The 15,286-nt window shown below is 39.1% G+C and overlaps 1 protein-coding gene across 1 annotated transcript in view; it reads right to left on the bottom strand.

The window, feature by feature from the left end:
- The window catches only part of LOC128015274 (plexin-A1), a 103,247-nt gene that overhangs the window by 9,956 nt on the left and 78,005 nt on the right, over positions 1 to 15,286 (bottom strand). Inside the window, exons 16-23 of the mRNA XM_052598977.1 lie at positions 15,066 to 15,233; positions 14,051 to 14,144; positions 13,098 to 13,331; positions 11,594 to 11,737; positions 10,470 to 10,704; positions 5,674 to 5,816; positions 5,339 to 5,595; positions 1,701 to 1,767 (exon numbers count right to left, since the gene is read on the bottom strand). Coding sequence (XP_052454937.1) covers positions 1,701 to 1,767; positions 5,339 to 5,595; positions 5,674 to 5,816; positions 10,470 to 10,704; positions 11,594 to 11,737; positions 13,098 to 13,331; positions 14,051 to 14,144; positions 15,066 to 15,233 — 1,342 coding nt within the window. The remainder of the gene's footprint in view (positions 1 to 1,700; positions 1,768 to 5,338; positions 5,596 to 5,673; positions 5,817 to 10,469; positions 10,705 to 11,593; positions 11,738 to 13,097; positions 13,332 to 14,050; positions 14,145 to 15,065; positions 15,234 to 15,286) is intronic.

Genomic DNA, 15,286 nt, shown 5'->3' with positions numbered 1-15,286 from the left:
TGAACAGACGAGCGATGAAGGGTTAACACAAGGCTAATGGCTGTGGAGGAGAGAGCTGGAGAAACACTTCAGAGCATGATGTGTGTCAAACAGCCAATCACACGCCTCCTCTCCGCGTTTGGCTCAGACTCTTCCTCCTACACACATTCTCTGGCTTTCATCATTCACAACTGCTGCTCTTCTGGTCTCCGTCTCACTAATGTGATCATCATCGTCCTTCTATCAGTCCCGTCTGTCTCCTGAGAGTGTCTCTCTGTTGTCTGAAGCAAATGTGCCCAAATGAGAGCACAAAACACCACAATATCAGTGCACTCGGCTTTAAAACCGTGAAACCAAATTTTGTGTTTGTATAGTGGTTAAAATATCCTCGTGTCTCAGCTCCACATGCAGACAAAAATAAATACAAATGTAATGCCGTTTTCAAAACATCAGCACAGCTGATCCAACCAATGGCTAGTGTTTGTGGGCGGGGCTATTGGTTTAACTGACCAATGGCACAAGGGGGGTGTGTTCAGGAACCAACTTCACAATATGTGACATTATTAAAGTTAAATGCATCGCAAAAGCCGCTTCTTTAAGGCTCAAGGCTAATTACCCAAAGTAATTAAACTGTATAAGACAACTTTAATCAGCGGCGCTCGTGCTCTCAGGTGAAAACACAATGACAAACAGCTGCGTGCGACTCCTGCTGGATGTTTGTTGTCTCTCATGTCCCTCACTGGGATCCGTAGCGGCCCATCCATATGCCGGCCCTGCCACGCTGGGCTCATTAGCACAGGGGATAATTAAACACACAGCTGTTAATGAGCAGCAGGAGACGACACACACACACACACTCCAGTGTGTTTATGGATGCGATTTATATTAATGCAGGTTCTTAAAGATCGTGATAATGAACTTCCCCTGAGGGAACGGTAACGTACATCTGTCTATCTTGTATCTGAATCACAAACTAACTCAAGGTGAAATAATAATACAACAGCAACATGATCACACACAGAGAGTGTGTCTGGACTTCAAACACGCAATCAACAAGCAATCGCTTTTATTAATTCACCTTTAATTCATCATGATCCTGTTGAAAAACACATCTTAAACCCGCCTGAAGTGGCTCACTGGCTTCAGTTATGGTTAAGTCAACGTTTTTGTCTGTTGAAGAAAATTTCCTTTTCATTTGTTCAATATTTTGTTGTCATACTCATCTGTTTTAGTTAATTTTACTGTAATGGTTTTTCGTTTTAACAGTTGATGCAAATATCAAAATCAAAAAGACTACAATTTATCCACATTTCCAAACAAACAAAAGTTTGGGGTCTGTAAGACTTTTAAATGTTTTTGAAAAAAATATCTTCTGCTCACTAAGGATGGATTTATTTGATACAAAAAATACAGTAAAAACCACAAAAACTGTGAAATATTATTAAAAGTATATTATACTGTTTTCTGTGTGAATAGATTGTAAAATGTAATTTATTTCTGTGATGCTCCGCTGTATTTTCAGCATCATTCCTCCAGTCTTCAGTGTTCTTCAGAAATCAGTACATAATTGTACATAAATATTATTGTGTCAACCAAAATATAAACAGAACATGTGACAAAACCTCTGTGAAACCAGTAAACCAGACCAGAGGAAGACCAGCAAACCTATGTTTTGTTAGCATACAGTAAGGAAACACATTTATCCAGTTCCTTCCACTCACCTTCAGAAACTTGTAGAGGAGGAAAGTAAACCAGTTTGTTAACATCTTCTCAGCCACAGATTCGGTCCTGAGGAGGAAACAGTAAAAAATAAATGTCAAGGATTTATTTACTTGTGTACCGGAGTCCAGAGAGAGATGCTTTGAAGGCGTCTTCACTCCCCAATCTCCCAAACAGACATTCCCATAACCAACATCTTTCAGCGGGATGTTGAATTAAACTCCCATTTGACATCAAAGTGCCCGGCTGAATTATTCCTTCAAACCCTCAAAGCACACACGCAAAGCAAAGCAAACTAAACTTTATTAAGAAAACACCAATTAAAAATATTCCATATCTTCTGTCATTAAAGAGAAACCTGGCGCAGTCCCTGGGAATGAGGCTAATTACACGGCCTGGTAATTAACGGACCTTATTAGTGCTAATCTGCTCACGGCGTGCGAGAGGAGGCGTAGGCGAGGAATCTGGTGAAGTTTGTTTGTTTTTACCATCTCTGCTGAATTATTCACTCGTTCTGACGCCGAGACAGAGGAAAAGCAGAAGAGCTCGACGTGAACCACACACTGCGAGGAGTTATTAAAAATAACTGAGATTATTGTGCTGGAGACATCACTGGAGGAGTGAAAGATTGAGAATTGACTGCTCACGTTTATTTGATCTTCAGGTGACGTCTGTCATGTTTGAGAGAGGAACAGAAGAAGAATGTACTCTGAAGCCAAACTAGACGAGAGATCAGTGCAGTCGACTTATAACAGACAGAATAAAAACTGTCCTTTTAGAGACTTAGGAATGAAACACACACACACACACACACACACACACACACACACACACACAAAAACACAGACACACACACACACACACACACACAGACACACAGACACACACACAAAATCACGTCTGGTCATGTGTTATATTAATAATGATAATAAACAAGTTAGGGTAAATAAATACCACCAAGAGAAATAATACTAAATATATATTGGTAAATAAATACATTAACAAAATAATAAATAAAGGGGGGGAAAAGAAATGTAGCAATAATAATAAATTAAGGCAAACAAATAAATAATTAAAAGTGTAAGGGCAGAAACATTACAAAAAAAATTATATATATAATTATATATATAAATAAATAATGGTTTCGGGTAATATGCTATAATATTTAGATAAATGTATATATATATACACTGTTTAAAGAAAATTAAGCCTATTAAGGACCACTGACAAATATTACAGTGAAATTATTTTCATCACAATTAAACCATTTCTCATTACTGTAGTGGTACAGATACCTCAGAATAGGAATCAGCATATTTTTGTATATTCATTGATTAAACAACCACTTTAATACAGCCATGTCTACTGTATTAAGTAGGAAAAATACTTAATTTTTATGCAAATGATGTCATAATTAGAACGAGTCTTAATGGTCCTAACAATAGTATATGCAAATGTATTTATCCTTTTAATTTTGGAGTAGAATGGACAATGTGGCCTAACATGCTATTATTAGATTATTATTATTAGACTATTATCCAACAGATCTGAGGATGTGATTTTGTACTTTCGCTGTAAATAAAGCCAAAGCCTGAACTGTAGAGGAAACACTCAAATGCTAAAGGCCTGATTAGTTTTCTGTGATTCTGATCAAGACTGACGAGTGGGAGACGAGAGATTACAGAAGCATGTTCTGGAGGAAAGTCACCACCTCGGCTCCTCCTCGTCTCCTCCAGGAGCTTCATCTCCCACAGCGCTCCGCAGGGAACGAGTGTGTGCTCAGGTGTGTAACACCATCTGACAGAACACAGAACCATGATGGGAGAGCAAATGTGACCCCTAGAAGTCAAACTCATGCTCATCCTTTTCATCATGTCCATTAACACCGTGCACCATGTGCATTGTGGGAACTGTTAAACTGCAGATAAATTATGATTCCCTAACTTAATAATTGTCATGTTTTCCATCACAAATATCTAAACATTCTTCAACTGAGATATATTTAGGCCTACTTAAGAGGCAAAATTGCATAAGATATTAAATCTTGTTTTCTGACAAATGTATGGTGAGTTTCTGCCAAACTAGTTTTCTCTTGAATCAAGTACATTTTTTGACCCCATTGGCAGATGTTTTTTCTTATTTTAAGTACAATACTACACTTAATCTTGATACAGTTTTCAAAAAGCAAGAGGCTGTCAAGCGATGACATTCTTAATTGAATTAATTACGTGATGTGCTGATTAATCTAATTAAATGCAAATTAATTGCACATCTATTGTGTCATTATTGTGTTAAATGAGAAAATCATTGAATAGATGCTATAAAAAATAGCTTTAGAAAAAATATTTTAATCAACATTGCATACGATAAAAATTTTTAGATTTTTTAATTGATTTTGATATAAGAAATATTCTTTTAAAATAAGAAATGATACTCTCAATATGAAACTAAAACTGCCAATAGTTGGAGGCAAATCAGATCATTGATTCACTTGATTCGTTCAAACAGCTGATTTATTCTGAAACAAAGTTAGTGACTCTTTTTATAAATGAGTCACTGAATCACTGACTCACTCGATTCGTTAAAAGAACTGATTCATTCAGAAACGAAGCTAGTGATTCTCTTTACGAATTATTAACTGAATCACTGACTCACTCGATTCGTTAAAACAGCTGATTCATTCAGAAACAAAGCTAGTGACTCTCTTTACGAATGAGTCACTGAATCATTTACTCACTTGATTCGTTCAAACAGCTGATTCATTCAGAAACTAAGCTAGTGACTCTTTACGAATGAGTCACTGAATCACTTACTCACTCGTTTCGTTCAAACAGCTGATTCATTCAGAAAACTAAGCTAGTGACTCTTTACGAATGAGTCACTGAATCACTTACTCACTCGTTTCGTTCAAAAAGCTGATTCATTCAGAAACTAAGCTAGTGACTCTTCACGAATGAGTCACTGAATCACTTAATCACTCGTTTCGTTCAAACAGCTGATTCATTCAGAAAACTAAGCTAGTGACTCTTCACGAATGAGTCACTGAATCACTTACTCACTCGTTTCGTTCAAAAAGCTAATACATACAGAAACGGAGCTAATCGGAGCGTTCCAAACAGGATACATCGTCTTCCAAAGGGGACTTCAGAGTGAAAACAATCATGGCCGCCATATTGAAGAGTCCTTCCAAACCAAAGTGCTCAAAACTGGCCACTTCAAAGGGCACTTCAGAATGATGTATTTCGAAAGATACAACGGATGGACACTTCGGGCTCCATGATCCCCTACACATATTCTTTGCATGATGAAGAAGGACAGTTCAAGAAACGGTTGTTTGGTCCCCTATACCTTTCAAACCTTCATAGCTCTCACGCCGAAGGGTAAACCCTTTGAACGGATTAGTACATAGGGATGAGCCCTTCCGAATGGAACGCAGGGAGTGACCCTCTTCACTGAATCACTGACTCACTTGATTTGTTCAAACAGCGAATACCTTAAGCAACAAAACACTGCTGTGTTACTCTGAGATGCAAAACAGTTCTGCTGCGGATTTAACTAGAACTATTTTAACTTGCAAAACGGAGCAAAAACAGACAACATTGAGTCTCTTAAATTTAACAAAATCGTAAACACGGCGTACCTTCGCAGCAGGAGTTTGGGGTGGTTCTTGCTCTCCAGGTTCTTGTCGATGAGGTCAGACAGGAGCTGTTTCAGGACACCGGTGGCGTACTCCATCTCACCCTGCAGGGCGCTCATGATGAGGGACGCCACGTTCCCGCGGTCGCGCATGGAGAACGAGCGCTGGGCCTCTAGCGTCCGGATGAACGTCAGCAGAAAGTGCTTCTTATTCAAGAGCTGGCCGAACAGAGTCAGAGCCTTCTCCATGTTCGCTGGGACCTGAGAGAGAGAGACGGAGAAACACGTCAATCATCTCGTCCGGTTCAGCCCAAAGGTTAAATCCGTCACGGCTCGTACCTCCATCTCCTTCAGCACCGGATGGTCCTCTATTCCTGGGAAAAGCACTCTCATGGCGTACGTACAGTAATCCAGGAACGGGATTCCAGCTCCATCCAGATCCTGAGTCAGCTCATGGATATCAGTCTGCAGCTCCGCAAACGCTGGAAACAAAGGGGAAAAAGACCATATAGTAAATCCCTAAATCTACCCCATACCTAAACAGCAAATCAGAAGTTCATTGAAAGAATAATCTCAGCTAATAGTGAATATGTGTTCCCTGTTCTGAAGTGTTTTTCTAGTTGACTGATAAAGAATTGGAAGCAAGTCTTTTATTTTCAGCAGCGCCTGAGCAGAGACGCATGAAATTCTCCGTCTTCATTAGTTTTATAATCATATATATATACGACAGGACTGGTAAACAAACAGTATAAGGAAAATTACTTTACCGTTTGCTTTTCTATTATTACTAACAGAAAGGAAAACACTAAAATAAGCTATATATATATAATCTATATCATGTAAAACATGTCTATTTGAAGCATGCTCAATTTGCTAGAATTATATTAAAGTCCTATATCACATATATTGGTTTTATATCAACATTGGCGACCCGTTTTCTAAGATAAAGGCATCTTTTTTTCTTGCACTGACTTCTGGAAACTGCATAAAGCTGACCAATCAGACTGAAGCTTTCTGATTTGAGATTTGGCTCCTCTTATGAATCTATGGTGAATATCAGAAATGTCTCCCTTCTGATCCAGACTGCTACTGCTGCCACTCACCTAATCAATCTGGATGTTGTGCTTATTTATTGCCTCTTTTTATTCATCCTGGAGGACGCCTCATCACTTATCAGTGACCTGTCACTCTCACCTCCTACTATCCATCTCTTTTATCCTCTCTTCCCTGTCCTCATCCCTCGCTCCGTGTCTGGAGACAGACAAGGTCATCACCTCGGGCCTGACAGAGACTGATAATGGGCGGCTCGTCTCACCCTTGTGACCGTGGCGGGAATGAGACGGCCGCTCGCTGCGCGTGTGTATGATAAATGATGTGAGGTCATCACTAACAGGAGACCAGAGACAACAGAGCCAATCAGAGAGAGAGAAAGAGAGAGAGACGCGACGAGCAAACCGAAGATAAAATTAAACCAGGAAAACCAATTGTGAACCATTGAAAAAGATTGAAGGAGAGTAATGAGATGGAGAGAATAAACAAATTAAAGAGAGAGAACAAAGGGTTGGACAAAGAACCACCGAAAAGAACAGTGTAAATGAATGCACAAATAAAAAAGAAAGAAAGAAAGAAAGGAACAATAAGCATGAAAGCATGAAAATGATAAAGAGCAAAAAAAGAAAAAGGAAGTAAAAGAAGGTACATAAAGGATCAAAAATACAAAAGACAACATGAAAGTATAAAAATGTGAAAAGAGCGAAGGTATGGAGCCAGAAGAGTCTCAATAAAGATAAATGCACACACTACAGTCACATATGCACACATAGGATTCATACATGCACACACATAATTCATAAATACACACACAGGATACACAAATGCGCACAAAATTCACAAATGCACACACAAAATTTAAAAAGCACAGAAGATTCACAAATGCATACAAAATTCAGAAATGCACACAAAATTCAGAAATACACACACAATTTAGAAATGCAAACAACATTTACAAATGCACTCAAGATTCACAAATGTATTTCTGATGCACCACACATATATCTTTTTTTAAACAGGGAATGATCTGCAACCAATCAGATATCTCCCTTGTTTTAGCCAATCACAAGAATGCACCCCACGTGGGGGACTGTTTACTTATAAGCCAATCAGCCAACGACTCACTTACCTCACGCAGCCGGCGACTCACTTTGCGCAGCGAACGACTCACTTTCCTCACGAGTCACTCAGCGAACGACTCACTTTCCTCACGAGCCACGCAGCGAACGACTCACTTTCCTCAGCGAACGATTCACTTTGCTCACGAGTCACGCAGCGAACGATTCACTTTCCTCACGAGTCACGCAGCGAACGACTCACTTTCCTCAGCGAACGATTCACTTTCCTCACGAGTCACGCAGCGAACGACTCACTTTCCTCACCCAGCGAGCGACTCACTTTCCTCAGCGAACGATTCACTTTCCTCAAGCAGCGAAGTTGAGGGAACGATTCACTTTCCTCACGCAGCGATCAACTCACTTTCCTAAGCGAACGACAGCCGGAGACCCACTTTTCGCAGCCAGAGAGCCACTTTCCTCTCGCAGCGGACCACTGACTCTCTCTTCATGTAGGGACTGAATATTATAATTAAAGTGACTTCTATATTGCATCCAAAAGAATATTTAGATATATTTAAATATTCAAAAAGGTTTAAACATTTTTTTTTTTTTTACTTTCATTAAAATATTTCAATAAAATGAAATAATTGCCTATTGCAAATTTATGAATCCATGGTTAACTTTTTTTCTGCAGTCACTGGGCTATATGTATTGAGACATTTTTAAATGTATATTTTGTAAAAAATAATAAAAAATAAACCTGAATTGTAATCTAAACATCTGTATTTTCATAAGATTTAATACAATTGCTGTGTGAACACGTTCATGTGATTGGCTTATAAGTAAACAATCCCTCACGTGGGGTGCATTCTTGTGATTGGCTAAAAGAAGGGAGATATCTGATTGGTTGCAGATCATTCCCTGTTTAAAAAAAAGCATTTGTGTGTCGAGCCAAGTCAGGGGAGTCTCAAAATTCACACACAAATGCAGTGAAGTTCACAGACCGCAAGCAGTTTGTAAATCAAGATATATGTGTGTGTGCATCAGAAATACATTTCTGAATCTTGTTCTGTGCATTTGTGAATCTTGAGTGCATTTGTAAATGTTGTTTGCATTTCTGAATTGTGTGTGTATTTCTGATTTTTGTGTGCATTTCTGAATTTTGTATGCATTTGTGAATCTTCTGTGCTTTTTAAATTTTGTGTGTGCATCTGTGAATTTTGTGCGCATTTGTGCATCTTGTGTGTGTATTTATGAATCATGTGTGTGCATCTATGAATCCTGTGTGTGCATATGTGAATGTAGTGTGTGCATTTATCTTTATTGAGACTCTTCTGGCTCCATAGAAGGGAAGCAAAAAAGGAGGAAAGAAAGCGTGAATAAAAAAATAAAGAGTGCAAAAGTGAAAATCAAAGTCCAAAAGAGAGTACAGGTGCTGGTCATATAATTAGAATATCATCAAAAAGTTGATTTATTTCACTAATTCCATTCAAAAGTGAAACTTGTATATTATATTCATTCATTACACACAGACTGATATGTTTCAAAAGTTTATTTCTTTTACTTTTGATGATTATAACTGACAACTAAGGAAAATCCCAAATTCAGTATCTCAGAAAATTAGAATATAAATTAAGAGCTTTATCTTGGCCAACTGAAAGTATGAGCATGTACAGCTCAGTACTTAGTTGTGGCTCCTTTTGTCTGAATGACTGCAGCAATGTGGCGAGGCATGGAGTCGATCAGTCTGTGGCACTGCTCAGGTGTTATGAGAGACCAGGTTACTCTGATAGTGGCCTTCAGCTCTTCTGCATTCTTGGGTCTGCCATATCATCAGAAAACAATCACTGACTGTGGAAACTTTACACTGGACCTCAAGCAACGTGGATTGTGTGCCTCTCCTCTCATCCTCCAGACTCTGGGACCCTGATATCCAAAGGAAATGCTACATTTACTTTCATCAGAGAAGATAACTTTGGACCACTCAGCAGCAGTCCAGTCCTTTTTGAAGCGAGACTCTTCTGACGCTGTCTGTTGTTCAAGAGTGTCTTGACACAAGGAATGCGAAGCTGAAACCCATGTCTTGCATACGTCTGTGTGTAGTGATTCTTGAAGCACTGACTCCAGCTGAAGTCCACTCTTTGTGAATCTCCCCCACATTTTTGAATGGGTTTTGTTTCACAATCCTCTCCAGGGAGCGGTTATCCCTATTGCTTGTACACTTTTTTCCACACATCTTTTCCTTCCCTTCTCCTCTCTATTAATGTGCTTGGACACAGAGCTCTGTGAACAGCCAGCCTCTTTTGCAATCACCTTTTGTGTCTTGCCCGCCTTGTGCAAGGTGTCAATGGTTGTCTTTTGAACAACTGTCAAGTCAGCAGTCTTCCCCATGATTGTGTATCCTACAGAACTAGACTGAGAGACCATTTAAAGGACTTTCCAGGTGTTTAGAGTTAATTAGCTGATTACAGTGTGGCACCAGGTGTCTTCAATATTGAACCTTTTCACAATATTCTAATTTTCTGAGACACTGAATCTTAATGGACAGTTATAATAATCAAAATTAAAATAAATACAAATTAGAAATATATCAGTCTCTGTGTAATGAATGAATATAATATACAAGTTTTTGATGATATTCTAATTATATGACCAGCACCTGTATAAGAAAAATGCAAAAAAAGTGCAAATGTCTGATAGAAAAAGAAAACAAAGCATGCTGCAGAAAGTGCTAAAGAGCATGGAAGAAGGTACATAAAGCGCAAAAAAGTGCAAGAGTTGAAAACAAATTGAAAGAAAGAATCAAAGGTTTCAAAGGAATCAAAAATTGTAAAAGAAAGCACAAAAGGCACAAAAGAGTGCAAAATGAAGTGTGAAAAGTGCAAAAGAAAAAGAAAGGAGTGAAACAGAAGTGTAAAAGAAAATCAAAAGAAAGCAAGAGCAGCTGAAACAGCATGTGAAATCATGAAAGAAGGTGCAAGCATCAGCTCGCTGGTGTATGCAGTGATGTCATGACGGCTGTCTTACCCTCTTTACACTCCAGAGCGACTCTGGACTCCAGATTGTGCATCTGCAGCTGCAGCCGCTTGAGCGTCCGGTCCGCGTCACGGGATTTACGCTTGTAAGCGATGAGGATGATGATGATGACGAGCAGGAGAAGACCTCCTCCTCCTCCGATCCCGATGATGGCGGGGAGCGTCAGCAGACTGTCCGAGTAGATCTGCAGAGTTCCTGGAGAGTATCGGAAACCTCCGGCCAGGATCTGCACACACACACACACACACACACACAGCATCACACATCATATCACACAATGATTGACAGGTGTCAAAAGAGCTACTATTTGAAAAAACAGGAAAGTTCTCTAATGAAACACCATCCTGTTTAATTGTCAGAGGTGGTGGGATATGCACACAAAAAAACAAACTATAAATAGACTATAACTAGAAGTGGACTTCATGAGAAAATATGAAAGGTTTAAAATGAGCTCCTAAAACCGTTTTACTACAGTAACAATCTATCCCACAAACCTGCAACTTTAGAAGGTCTTAAAGGGACAGCGTTGGGGATACGATGGGGACCAGCAAATATCTTCATTTTGTGTTCAGCAGAAGAAAAACATTCATGCAGTTTTGAAACAAAGCTTGAGGGTTTGTACACTGGTTTAAGGAGAGGGTCAAAACAGGCGAGTGTGAGGTTTTATATTGTGAGCTAAACCGCAGTGTCTCGCTGTCACACAGCTTCAATATGGGTCGTGATATATAGGTCGCTAACGTTCCCCCTTCAGGCGCGTCTCACACAGAAACAGAGCAGACGGCTTGGGAAAAAACATTTAATAATTCGCCCATATAAATTATAATTGAACGTGCATGTGCGGCAAATAAAGCCAGCTATTTAAAGATGAAACCGACTGCATGTAAATACAGATCTACGTCTCAGATTCTTTACAAACTACTGTAAATGAATACAACACAAAACCCCAGAGAGCCACGACAGACAGAAACTCGCAGCGGTAATCTGATGCTGAGAAACATGGCTGAAACGCAGAACAATGCACTCGGAGGAGAGAAAGAGGCATAGGATGAGACGGTGTGATAGTCGTGGGAAAGAGATCAGAAGAGGAGAAGGGAATCATTGCATGACACACTTACTGTGACTTTATGTTGTCCGGAGATGTCTGGCGAATCACACATCAGCTGGGCCTCGGACACGGTTAACACACACGGCTTGTCACCGATCAGAACCGTGTAGTTTAACCTGTAGTTACCAGCAGCCGAAGGAATCAGATTCTTGCCCTGAAACAAACACATTATTAATACATACTATAAAATGTTATACTGTACTTTATACAGACTGGTTAAACTCTTATACATATTCTCCAGTCTGAGCATACAATGTGTTTGCTCAAGCACACTTTCTCTCTGCCCAAGGGGCTTATGGGAAGGAAAAACCTGGAGGCAGAACCATGCATAAATATTTGCATGCTTCATTTAGAGCCGTGTGTTACTGAAGGGCTCCATTTAACATGTAGACTCAGCTCATACTGCACATTACCCAGAAGCATTTGCAAGGGAAAATGAATTGCAGATAATCTGATGCATGCCATTTTTCTGAAATTATTCGCATGAGTGAAACACGAGCATTTTAATTAACTAGATCTATATATTTCCTGAAACACTTCAGTTTCTTACTGGCTCAAGTCTAAATAGTTCACTCTTGAGTTTCACACGATATTCGGATCACTAGAAATGGCTCAGGACCCTCCTTCAAGTTTCAGTGGAAATGTGTTTGCTTAGAAAAGTAATAACACTTCATGATTAGAACAGTCTTTCATTTCTGCAGCACAAAGGATGCTGGATGAATTACGGGTGAAAATGTAATGCTTCGAGATGTCTTCTACACTTGTGTTGGAATTTTTATTTTTTTGTATTTTCCATTTCCATTTTAATTTTAGCTAAAGTTGAAACAATTTTTATGTTTTTGTCATTTTTATTGGATTTTACGGCAACACTTTACTTAAAGCCTTTATGTATAAAGCATCATAAAAGTAGTTTTAATGCATTAATTATTCCTTGTAATACATCTTATAATGCATTGTACAATCTCATGAATAATTGTAACCGCAGTTAATACATTATAACATTTGTTTGTTACATTATGCATTTCAGATTCAGTTATAATTATTTACGACAAGATAAAAGGAATTTCAATGCACAATATGATAATCCATTACACCCATTAATAACCCTTAATGCATTATACATAAAAGCTTTAAGTAAAGTGTTACAGATTTTTTTCTTACTATTCAGCTGCATTTTAATTTCAGCTTTAGTTTCAGTAATTTTTGTACTGTTAAACTAGATGAAAATGATGAAATTGCATCTATCAAACAAAACTGTTTTATTGCACTTCAGTTCATAACTTATTTTTCAAGTTTTAGCATTTTGCATAATGGTTTTAGTTATCTATAATAACTGTGGTACTATTATATGTGAGAAATATCACTCCAGTGCTGCTATTCTCAAGCACTGTAAAAACTGTGTTTAAATGCAGTAACAGATACAGGTGACCTTATAGTTGCAGTGTTGCTCTAAGGGGTCTATTATGCTAAAAAAATACAGAATGTCTCCAACGAGTGCAATGTGATCTCCTCACCTTCAGGATGAGAGGAGATCCTGGTTTGAGCTCCAGCATGGATGGGCTGAAGGGTTCAAACACAGGGTCTGGATAGAAGCTGAAGGTCTCGTTCACCACCAGCAGAGTCTGAACGTTATCCATGATGAAGCCGATCTCATCCGGCCCGCTGCCCGCCTCTGAGAAACCCCTCTCGGAGCCCGCCACGGACGGCACCAGACACACCATCACCGTGTTACTCTGCACAGTGCAGTTCTGTGAGAGACAGCACACATCACACATCACTGAAGACACTAACAGAGAAGCACAGAGGAAGAAAACAGCAGCGAGAGCGAGGTCAAGGAGAAGAAAAGGTCATGTCAGCCCTGGGAGACTTTCTCAGGCCTTTATAGAGCCATTTTCTGTTATATATCCCGTCAGCCGTTGACATTTTAAAGGCTAAACTGTGAAAATGTGATTCAGTGTCACACATACATGAAGACAAACATGTGCAGGAACACTGGTCTTCAGTTAAACACTGGTTTGTCTGTTCCTGCTGCTTTAGAGCTCAGAGTGAACACAAAAACACCATAAAACTAGTCTAGACTGCAGCGTTCGGGTTTGGAAGTCTCTTCTGCTCACCAAGACTGCATTTATTCGTTCAAAAATACAGAAAAATCTGTAAAATTGTGAAATATTTTTACTGTTTAAAATAATTGTTTTCTATATGAATATCTTTTCAAATGTAATTTATTTCTGTAATCAAAGCTGCATTTTCAGCATCATTCCACCAGTCTTCAGTGTCACATGACCTTCAGAAATGCTGATTTTACTGCTCAAGAAACTTTTCTGATTATTAAATATGTTGAAGCTGCTTAATATTTTGGTAGAGATACTGAAAATCATCTCTTTAGTGGGTAAACTATTGGGTATGGCTATAGGGAAAGGAAAGGAAGCAGTAATGTGTTGATAAGTGTCAGTATGTAGAGACTCACATGGACTGAACTGACGCTGCCGTACTTGGCTCTCATTTTGGGCTCTCTGACGGTGGCCAGGTTGCTGCCGATCGCCGTTAACGGGGTTCCTCCACTAACAGAGAGAAAGACAATAGTGTAAACCTCAACAAGACATGGACACCTCACACATCATTTAGATTTCCTTCTGAAGCTGCTTTAACCACTTCGGCTGAATCACAACTTGAACACTTTTACTGCACTAACAGTGCGCACCAATCTGTTCAAGGTAGAGAATGTCATATTAAACAAAGTATATCACCATTTAACAGATTAGTCCTTTTTTTCCTTTTTAAAGAAATTAATACTTTACTTCAAAATGGACACATTTAATTGACCGTAACAGTAAAAATATTGTGCAATGTTTCTTGAGCAGTAAATCATCATCTCAGAATGATTTCTGAAGATCATGTGACACTGAAGACTGGAGGAATGATGCTGAAAATACAGCGGAGCATCACAGAAATAAATTACATATGAACAGATCTTCACACATAAAAACAGATATTTTAAATAGTAATAATATTTCACAATTTTACAGTTTTTACTGTATTTTTGATCAAATAAATGCAGCCTCAGTGAGAAAAATAAACTTTTTTTTTTCTTACTGACCCCAAACGTTTGACTTTTGGTAGTTTAAAATACCATAGAAATACCATTAAAATGTGCAATGTAAATACCTTTGTTAAGATGCTTAAAACAATCTCACATTTATTTATAATGCAAGAAAAGCAACACATTAGACATGTGAAGATAAAAGAGCAGTTATTCTAAGAGCAGTGTTGTAAACTAATTTCTATGATTTCCAGCATAAAAGCAAACTGGAGTATTAACCCGCTCTCTCTCTCTCGTCATCTCTCTCCCTGAGGATGTGAAACGCTGTAGACGTCAGTGTGAGTCTGTTCGCAGTGTTTCTCTGTGTCTGCGGGCCGTGGTGTTACTCAAACCTCCAGATCATCACAGAGAAACACTCTCACAGTGTGGTCACGAGTCTGACCTGGCGATGCTCCAGTCCGGCTCGATCTTCAGGATGCTGGGGTCCTCCGTGTAGTTGAACTTCACCTCTGGGTTTCTGAGCTCGGCTGCGTTGATGTCCACCATCACCGGGGTCCCTCCTGTTCCCAAACCAGCCGGAGTCACACACACGATCTCACGGGCGCTTCGCCTGAACACACACACACACACACACACACACACACACACACACACACACACACA

This window comes from Carassius gibelio, chromosome A6, assembly GCF_023724105.1.
Source record: "Carassius gibelio isolate Cgi1373 ecotype wild population from Czech Republic chromosome A6, carGib1.2-hapl.c, whole genome shotgun sequence".
Lineage (NCBI taxonomy): Eukaryota > Metazoa > Chordata > Actinopteri > Cypriniformes > Cyprinidae > Carassius > Carassius gibelio.
This window is presented reverse-complemented; position numbering and strand designations above follow the sequence as displayed.